The 10,604-nt window shown below is 31.7% G+C and overlaps 1 protein-coding gene across 1 annotated transcript; it reads left to right on the top strand.

Annotated features, from left to right (window-relative positions):
* Positions 1–716: 716 nt before the first annotated feature.
* LOC102587891 (cellulose synthase-like protein G1) lies at positions 717–10,170 on the top strand. The gene is made up of 6 exons (XM_006344805.2): positions 717–1,414; positions 4,960–5,109; positions 6,101–6,226; positions 7,014–7,442; positions 7,626–7,973; positions 8,371–10,170. Exons 1-6 carry the CDS (start codon positions 839–841, stop codon positions 8,917–8,919), a joined length of 2,178 nt encoding a protein of 725 aa, XP_006344867.1. The 5' UTR covers positions 717–838; the 3' UTR covers positions 8,920–10,170.
* The last annotated feature ends 434 nt before the right edge of the window (positions 10,171–10,604 follow it).

Genomic DNA, 10,604 nt, shown 5'->3' with positions numbered 1-10,604 from the left:
AATAATTAATATAATTATTTAACCCAATATTTTTATTAATTAATAATTAATATTAGATATTAAAAAATAAATTAAGGGATAAATAATTATTACTAAGGCTAAAATATGAAATAAAATTAATTATAGTTTCTTAATACGTTAATAATAACAAATGAAAGTTATTTTTTAAAACAGTGAACAAGTAAAAATAGAAACATTTGACCAACACTCACCAACTATTGCCCATGACATACATACGTTTGTCGTGCTCCGACTTACCATTGTCGTGCTCATATGCGGAATTGCGGAACTAGTAAGGATTCAAAGGTTTTCCTCTAAACTTTTTTCTAATAAAAAAAAATATTATTTATATAAAGTTAAAAATATATTTTAGATATATGTAGAAATTATTGAATTCCTTCAAAAAAAAATTATGCATTTACTTTATAATATTTGAACCTTGTAATAAAAATTTCAATTCTACCATTGATCGTGCTAGTGCTTCCATCCACGACCTTATTCATTCCGCGAGGTGCCCTATAACTCCACAAACACACAAACTTATTGTGCTACTAAACTAAGTTAAGCAGACTCTTCACTTTTGATATTGAGTTTTCAAAAAATACTTTATTTTTAGAGAATCCAACATGCACATATCCAATATAGTGAGAGTGACTCTTTTGGAACTAAAAAAAACAAATTCATTTTAAAGTAATGCTGTGCCCCCTTTATATATGGTTGTCTGCTGTTTTTTTCCACTGCAAATCTAATTAGCCTGCCTCCAATAGCGATGCTGTTTTTCCAGTTTCTCAACTAATAATTACAGAGTGTGAAGTTTCTATTTTCTTCCACTAAGAAAATGGAAGAATCTTCTTCTTCTCTTCACTCTGTGAAAATAATGCACGGACGCAAATTACTCAACCGAATATTTTCATCTGTATACGGATTTGCCATTGTAGCTTTGTTCTACCACCATTTGTTCACATTCACCGCACTTCACCTGCGCGGCCGCCTGTCAATTTTCATGTTGATATCCGATTTCATTCTGGCATTCATGTGGTTCACATCACAGTCATTCTTCATGAACCCAGTTACTCGTCAACAGTTCCCTGAAAACCTCAAACAATGGGTGGACAATAAGGATTTTCCGGCGATTGACATATTCATATGTACGGCGGATCCGTCCAAGGAGCCGCCGTTGACTACTGTTAACACGGTTTTGTCTGTTTTGGCCTATGATTATCCGACGGAGAAGCTTTCCGCTTATGTATCGGATGACGGAGGATCGAAGCTCATTCTGTTTGCTCTAATGGAAGCGGCGGAATTTGCACGGAATTGGGTGCCTTATTGCCGGGAAAATAAGATCGAGCAGAGGTGCCCGGAGGAGTATTTCCGGCGAAACCATACTATAACTTCTCAATTTCAGATTATTGAGGTAATTAAAAGCATTATGATCAATTAATTTACTCTTATATATATCTTTATTACTTCTCCCGTTAATGTTGTGATTTTCGAAAGTTAATTTAATTAATTTGCAAAATTAAATTAGATTATGGTAATTCGATATTTTAAATAAAAAATTATACGAAAAGTATTGTAAATTACAATTTTTTTTATATTAATAATGTTAGTCAAAAATTTTATGATTTGACTCTAAAAAGAAAATTATAATAAATAAAAGTTGATGAAAATAATATTAGATAGAGTAATTATAACCATACACATCTATTATTCCTTTGGTCACAATTTACGTCAAGTGTTCGATTTTTTCACAAAATTTAATACTGGAATGGAATTATTGATAACTTGTGATTTTAACAAATTATAAATGTTTTATGAACCTATATACATATGGTCTCATTGAAGATAAAATGTAAAACTAAATTGTTATTAAATATAAAAAATATTTTTCTTTATGTTTTAATTTATGTGACACATTTTGAATTTCGATATTTAAATAAGTTTATTTTTAATCGTAAATTTTTTATATATCTTTTAAATATTTGGAATTATCAATTATTATGAGTTATTGTACTTTTTACATAATTAACAAATATATAAATTTCATTTTAATAAATTTATAGATTTCATAAGCAAATTATCGGCCAAACTTAAGCTGCTTGAATCTCGAAAAATAAAATCTATCACATAAATTGAAACAAAAAAAATATTAATTTTTGATCGACTGAAAAAGTATACATATATAAATAATATATATAGAGAGATATATTTGTATTAATTATTCTTGCATTAATTAGATAGAGATTATTTCTTATGTACCCTTTAGTCTTCATGAAATAAGGAGAATAATGATTGCAAAAAAAAAGGACGAGCCTATAGCGCCGACCGTAGTGGCAGATGGTTGGGACCAGCCAGTATTTCGTCAACGTTTTTTTTTTTTGGACTAACTAGTTGATAGGTCCGACATATTTAATGTATTTTTATAAGTAAAATTTTTAAAATATAAATATAAAAGCGAAAAAATTGAATGCAAAAGACGGTTTCAATTAGATCTTATTTTTTACTAAGTTAAAATAAGTCTGCAAAGAATTTACAATTTCTCATATTACATTTTCTACCTTCTTCTCAATTCTATATACTTAGAATCGTTTGATTGGGAACAAGTTATCTCATTAATAATTATTTTAAAATAAATTATTCTGAAATAAGTTATTCTATCATAAAAATAGGATAACTTATTCATTACTAAGGTATAAATAATGTGATAAATAATTCTAAAATTATTTAATACCTCTAACCAAACATAAAATAAAATAATCCTACAATTTATACCTAAAACTTTATATCTTATACTTCACATCAAACTATTCATAAATCTCCTATCCTATGTCAACTATAATAACACCAGTCAAGCTATTAGAGGCCATCATTGAAACTAGCATTAGATTCTCTTGGATTATAATATAATGTTTTTACGTGCCAAGGAAAAGTAGGAAAACGCCAAAATCATTTTCAAATAATATTTTACCTACCGACACTTATAGGATACAGAAAGGACACAAAAATCAATACGAAATAAATTGTGCTTAGAATATGAACAGAATTGGAGGCATTTGGCCCTATCTTTTCATAATTTCAAAATTTTTAAGAATTTTGAAAAATAATAAAAAGATATTTTTTAATTTAAAATTACTCACAGAAAGTCAAAAACAACTACTCACAAAAAGTCAAAAAGATATTTTTCATTTTGAAAATATTTTTTTTAAAAAAATTCACAATAAAACATGATCAAAAATACGTATAAACAAACCCATGAAAAGTAATTTTCAATCACGATTGTTACATTAAATCAGAGCAATTCATATGTCATCGTCTGAAACTTGATGTATATTTTAATCTTACACTATAGGGTCGTTTGATAGAGTGTAAAAAATATTGCTTAAAATAAAATGTGTAAGTAATGCTTGCATTAGCGATACATGTATTAGTTATACCTTGCATTAATTATACATAGAGTATTTTTATGCCTTGTTTGATTTGATGCATTAAAAATAACAGGCATTGCATAAAAAAAATATTTACGTACAAAGACACTCTCCATTATTATGGTGGAAAAAATGTAAAAAAAAAGATTTTGAGGGGCAATTGGGTTTTTAATCATGCTAATGCATGCATTAAAATCACTACATTGCTAATTAATATCTAGAAATCGATGATATTAGTAATACACATCTTAATACACAATAGAATATATAACTAACGATTGCATTAGTTATACTTAGGTTGAAAAAGAATACCAAACAAGGTACTAGTAATACACAAGTCTAATGCATGCATTATTTTTCCTAATACACTCTACCAAATATATGGAAGAAACTAGATTAAAAGTAATTGTTAAAATTATTGTATCCTGTTTGATAAATAGAGACATAAATAGAGAAGCAAACTTTCTTTTAAGGGAAAAAGAACAAATATACTCTTGAACTATTATAAATGGTATCTAAATACCCTTCGTTATATTTTTAGGACACTGATATCCTTGCCGTCTAAATTTTAGAGTGTATATACCCTTTGGACTAACGGAGGGACACGTGTCTCTATCCAAATGATTTTCTGAATTTAATTTAATTTTAGTATTTTACCTTTAGAACAAAATCACAACTCAAATGTTATTGAAGTTTTCAAACAAAAAATTAAATAGCAGAAGCCTAACGAAGACCATAAGACCGTTGAGAATTTCGGAATGAGGTTCTACTTCGATCTCTTCTTATCTTTTGATGCTTCCTCTTGAACCTCCTCGTACGCTTCTTCTTCCACTTAGCTTTCATCCCGAATAGGTGAATATTGAATAGTAAACTGAGAATATTCCGGCGTGCTAACAAGCTATAAACTCATATCATCTTAACAAGATTTGGACTTTGGAATGTTAGTGTGAGGAGGCATGATAAAGTGTCTTTTGGGTGATTTGGGGTTATAATTGGGTTAGGATATTTTAGGTTGGGTAAAATGGTGGAAATTGGGTGGGTTTTTTTTTAAATTGTGAATATAAATTAAATTAAATATGGTTTTATTGTTTAGATAGTGCCACGTGTCCATTCGTTAGATTCAAGGATATACACAACCCAAAAGAATGGCGGTAAAGGTATATACAACCTTAAAATATAATGGAGGATATTGACATATCATTTTTTATTGTTAATTCGGGGGTATATCTGTCCATTTTCCCTTCTTTTAAATGAAAAATGCAAGAATTATTATGTTCTTAATAAAAGCTTTGAACATTAATGTAGAAATAATTATCATGCAATTCATTATTAGAAAATAAGAAATTAGTGACGGATAAAATTTAATAACTTAACAACAAAAATTTCATGCTAATGCCATTTAACTACATATTATATTGTACACGAATTCAACTGAGTTGGATCAAGTAACTTATGAATATCAAAAAGTTAAGTAATATGCATTATTATAATGTTGTTCCTAACTTTTAATTTATGTCATGATGTGATTATGTAGAATTTGTACTTGGACATGAAGATGAGGATAGAGAATGTTGTTGAGAGAGGTGAGGTTGTTGATGAGTGTATTAGTGACCCACAACAACGTCAAGCTTTTAGCAAATGGACCAAAGGATTCACTCCCAAAGACCATCCTGCTATAATCCAGGTTGCTTTGGCTTTTTGGTATTTGATATCATAAGTGGTTTATTGTGTTTAGGTGATTCCACCTTGTTGTTATTATTATGATTCCTTGTATATATACATATATCTATTTCGAATTACTTTGCTATTAGTTGTCATGTTTTCCCCACTATCATTCTCCTCCCCTCCCCTCTTCGTATAATTATTGTTTTTATTTGCTTGAATCGATGGTCTTTCAGAAATAGCTTCTCTACCTCAAAGGGATAATAATAAGGCTTGCGTACACTTCATCTTCTCCAAATCTCATTTTCTATTACGAGACTTCACTGAATATGTCTTTGTGTGAGATTATGTGGCACTATATATTGTTGTTGATGCATATTTGATATCATATGTGGTTAACTGTGTTTAAGTGATCCCACATTGTTGTTATTACTATGGTTCCTTGCATATATATTTCGTACTACTTTACTATTAGTTGCCATGTTTTTTCCATTATCATTCTCCTCATTCCCTCCCCTCCTCATATAATTATTGTTTTGATTTGCTTGAATCGATGGTTCTTTAGAAATATCTTTTCTATCTCAAAGAGATAATATTAAGGCTTGCGTACGTACACTTTATGTTCTTCAAACCCCACTTTATATTATGCGATTTCACTGAATATGTTGTTGTATCAGATTATGTGGCACTATATATTGTTGTTGATGCACATAAAATTGAACTTTTTAGTTTCAAATCATGTGGCACTCAACCATGCACCAACACAAGGTGCAATTTGTGCTTAGGAAGCCAATAATCAATTTGGCACATAGTTTACCAGCTAACATAACAATAATGTGTAGCACAATCTTTCGTAAATATCACAATCCTTCATTTCTTATTCATACCTTTTAAAACCCAACATAATGTAAATCTAGAGGGGTGGACCTTACTATTAAATGAGGTGGACCTAGTCCTTTTTAAGTAGGGACAAGAAAAATCTTGTTTATGACTTTTGCTACTCTTTTAAACAGGTATTATTGGAAAGTGACAAAGATAAAGACATCAAAGGTTACTCAATTCCAAATCTCATTTATGTATCTAGAGAGAAAAGCACAACCTCACTTCATCATTTCAAGGCTGGGGCACTCAATGCTTTGGTAAGAAACAAAGGAAAAGCCCATTTTTATTTGTAGCATTGTGATAATTGATACTCGTTTGTTCTTGAGTTGTTGAGATATTTTTCATGAGGTTTTTAATTACTTTACATTTTCTAGGAGAATAGTTTGGAAATAATCAAACGGGTAAAAATGAAAAGTAGCCTTTAATTTATGTACTTGAATATTTTTCTTAAGGAGTGTATCATACCCCCAACCAGGGGCGAAGCTAGCTTGAGACCAGGGGTTCATCCGAACCAGCTTCTTTGACGAAAATTACACTATTTCTATATGGTTAAAATTATTTTCGTTACAACAAAAACACCTTTTAGTGGTAATAAATATATAGATTAACAAAGAGTGCTAAAACTTTTACCAGCATTAGTTAATTGACATTAGATCTAAAGTCACTAAAGGCTTTAAGGACATATACAAAGAGTACTAATTGCCGCTAAAAGTACATATTTAGTGACAATTAAGTTATTGCCGTTAATTAATTGCCACTGAAGATCATTTTTGATTTAGTGTTTTCATGTATATATAGTAGATGTCGAACCCCCTTTCAACTGGTTCACGTGTTTATTTCTTCAGATTTTGAATCTTCTTAATGAAAATTCTGACTTCGCTACTACCCCCAACAATTTACTTAATATGAACTAGATGGAATACTCACTGAAAGAAAACATGCATTGTTAGTCACCACCGTCTCAAATTAGTTGTCATATTTCACGTCACCATATAATAAATTGATGTACTATGATCTTGATTTTGTTTTTCTTCAATCATTCAGCTCAGAGTCTCAGAAGCAATGACAAATGCACCAATAATTCTGACTCTTGATTGTGACATGTACTCAAATGATCCTCAAACGCTTCAGCGAGTCCTTTGTTACTTTTGTGATCCTTCAATTAGGTCTAAATTAGGGTATGTTCAATTCCCCCAACGATATCATGGACTCAATGACGATGATTTATATGGAGGTGATAATGTACGTACATTCCGAATTTCACCTTCAGGCTTGGATGGTCTTGGTGGCCCTGATAACTGTGGAACTGGCTGTTTTTTCAATCGTCGTGCTCTTTTTGGTAGCCCATCATCAGTTACATCACTAGAACACTCTGGAGATAGTATGGCTATCTCCAGTGTGTCAGTCGTTGAGATAGCTAGTCATGTTGCTAGCTGCAACTACGAGTACAACAACACCGAGTGGGGTACCAAGGTAAGCTTTCTAAATAACAAACAAAATGCATTGTGTATGTTCTCATCAATTTGTTTGAGTTGATTTCTGAGATGATCACTCAACTTACGACAGAATAAAAACTATTTTAGTTCAAAAATTCAAATGTAATGGACTATTTTGAACCTTTTCTAATGACAATTGAACGTACGTTTGAATTTTCAGGTGGGGATCAAGTATGGAACACTTGTAGAAGACATATACACAGGTTATATGATGCATTGTGAAGGGTGGGATTCAATATTTTGCGATACTGAAAGGCCTGCATTTTTAGGTGAAGTACCGATTAATTTAGAAGATGTACTAAGCCAGGTTAAAAGATGGGCTTTTGGACACCTTGAAGTTTTGTCCTGTAAATACAGTCCATTGACATTTGGAACCAAAGCTCTGGGAATTTTGAGGGCTAGTTGCTACATACATTATGTTTTCTGGCCATTTTGGTGCATACCGGTCACTCTATATGCCTCCGTTCCACAACTAAGTCTCCTCAACAATATTTCCATCTTTCCCAAGGTACAAAATCTGAATTCTCGTAGCCTGTTTGGTCAAACTTTCGAAATCTGCTTATTTTAGAAAGTGTTTGTTTGTAAGAAGTGCTTTTGGAAAAATACTTTTAGAGCGTAATAGTTTGTGTTTGACTAATCAGTATGAAAAGACACTTTCGTTACTAATAAAGCAGTAAGTTGTGTTTGACCAAGGTTCCAAAAGTACTTTTGAGAAAAAAACTACTTCGTCAAGTTTCTCAAAAACTACTTTTGCTACTACTCGAAAGTATTTATTTTTCCCCTTAAAGCATGGACAAACACCGTAACTTTTTAAAATAAGCACTTTTAACTTTGCAGAAGCTTGACCTAACACGCTATCCTAGTTTCCTCTATATGCTCATTTCATTCATTGGAACTTGTGACAGGTTTCTGATCCATGGTTCATCTTGTATGTCTTCCTATTCTTTGGTGCCTATGCACATGATTTTATACAATTCATATTGTTCAAAGGTACAACGAAAAGGTGGTGGAACGACCAAAGAATGTGGTACGTGAAGGCATTGTCACCTTTTCTTTTCGCCTCAATAGAGTACCTAACGAAAAAGTTAGGCATCACGACAAAAGGATTCAACGTTACAAGCAAAGTAGTAGGGCAGGATGAAAGAAAAATGTATGATCAAAGCGTCTTCACATTTGGAATTCCTTCACCTATGTTTGTGCCATTAGCAACAGTATCGATCATCAATCTGATCGCATTTGTCCGAGGAATCGTGACAGTAATCTTTAGGATGGAAAGTTTAGACGAGTTATTCATCCAACTATTCATTGCTGGATTTGCAGTTGTCAATTGCTTGCCGATTTACGAGGCAATGCTACTTAGATCTGATCATGGCAAAATGCCTGAGAGGATAGTTATTACTTCCTCTGTTCTTGCTGGGGTGCTCTGCATTGCATTTTCCTTAATTGTAAGTTGAAATTCCCTTAGTTGTAAAAATAATGCCAACAAATTTAGTTTTCTTTAAAATAATATAAAAAAAACCACCATGTTGGTGTGGGTGGGGGTTAGGCAATAGCCCAACCCGTAGATAATAAAAAGAAGATGAGTACACTGAGGAGGACATAAACCTTACCCTCCAAAACATGATGAAGAATATATAATTGTGTACACATGATAAAAAAGAGGCTGTCTAACCTTGGAGGACATCTCAATTATTATTCTTGTAAACTGATTCAAATAATGACTTACTTAGGTAAAAAAATCGAATTACTTTTACTATGATCAACCATGTTTAAGTTTAACCGTCCTTCCTCAAGTTTATTCCACCTTACCTACTGACTGCAAAATGCATACCATGGCTGAGGTAAAGTTACTTTGGGAAATTGAGTATTTGATAGGATATACTTACATACCTGTTGAATAATATACTTGCGAAATATGTGAGCATTTTTGTAAAGGCTTATCACAAAGCTGACAAGTAACATGAGGACGATTCCAGTGGAGCACCGAAATTGTTAGCAGCAGGTCTATCCGTAGGCTTGGAGTTGTTTCCCGGATGCAAAGCATTATTGGGTCGAGACCAGTTGTTATGAGGTGATGGTTTGACAACAAAATTTGTTGTAATTGAAATTGTGGTAGAGGAAGATGAGCGAATGAGATTCTACTCAAAATCAAGGAGCTAGCTTCTCATGAAGCTCTTCAAATGTCACTGGAGTTTTTCGGGCACGTAAAACTGCAGTGATAGTGTCATATTCGGTTGAAAGTCCATGAAGGAATAGCTCATCCGTTGAAATTTGAATTCCAGCAGGCTAAAGTGTTGCTGATATGTTTGATCTTCTGCAGATATGAAGTAACAGAGAGGTTACCCTTTTTCATGTTGCTTAAAAACTCTCTAAGACTCATTATACGATGGCTTCGCATAGCTTGCTGCTAGATTTTGCCAAAGAGCACATGAAGATTTGTCATTAATGACAAAGGGAACAATATCAAAAGATAGAAAGACAACAATGGCACTTCATAATATCAGTTAAGAGATATCACTAATAGATGGCGCTGCTTGTTATGATAGTGGAGATGATTGCCTGCAGTACTGACTGTGGAGGTTGTTGAGATGACAACAAATTGTGACGATAAGCGACATTAGTATTAGTGATGGTTGTTTGTGGTGATTATGATACTAATGGTGGTTCGTGGTTGGCAACCATAATGATGGTTGACAATAATAGTGATGGTGAAAAAAATATTTATACAAAATATCTTTTTGATGATATTAAGACTTGTTCAAAATCTTGGATCCGGCTCCCCTCCATTACTCTTTCCCTCCATTTCGTCAATTGCACGCCTAGATTAGAGACATGTGTCATATTTAAAGTTTAAAGGTCAAGATTATATCATATGAATAAATATCATAACCATAGTTAAGTCAACTAATTTTAGAAAATTACTCTCCAAATTTGGTAAGAATTACAATATATTCAATACAAAATTGATATTTATTAATATCTTTAATTTACAATTTAATATTTAAATACAAAAATATAATATGAAATTAATGATTATAACTCAAAAGTCACTCAACTATTGATATTTTACTTAAAAAGTCACTCAATCAATTTAAATGTTTTTTTTATTGAAATCTAATTTTATTTTAAACTATTTTTA

The sequence above is a fragment of the Solanum tuberosum genome, unplaced genomic scaffold (assembly GCF_000226075.1).
Source record: "Solanum tuberosum cultivar DM 1-3 516 R44 unplaced genomic scaffold, SolTub_3.0 scf00056, whole genome shotgun sequence".
NCBI lineage: Eukaryota > Viridiplantae > Streptophyta > Magnoliopsida > Solanales > Solanaceae > Solanum > Solanum tuberosum.
Note: the sequence above shows the minus strand (reverse complement) of the source record. Positions and strands in the feature narration are given on the sequence as shown.

Excerpts from the sequence above, each read along its gene's own strand:
- LOC102587891 (XM_006344805.2), top strand. The coding sequence starts at position 839 with ATGGAAGAATCTTCTTCTTCTCTTCACTCTGTGAAAATAATGCACGGA. Across the intron at positions 6,227-7,013 it reads CTGGGGCACTCAATGCTTTG|CTCAGAGTCTCAGAAGCAAT; the intron begins GTAAGAAACAAA and ends TCAATCATTCAG. Across the intron at positions 7,974-8,370 it reads ATATTTCCATCTTTCCCAAG|GTTTCTGATCCATGGTTCAT; the intron begins GTACAAAATCTG and ends AACTTGTGACAG.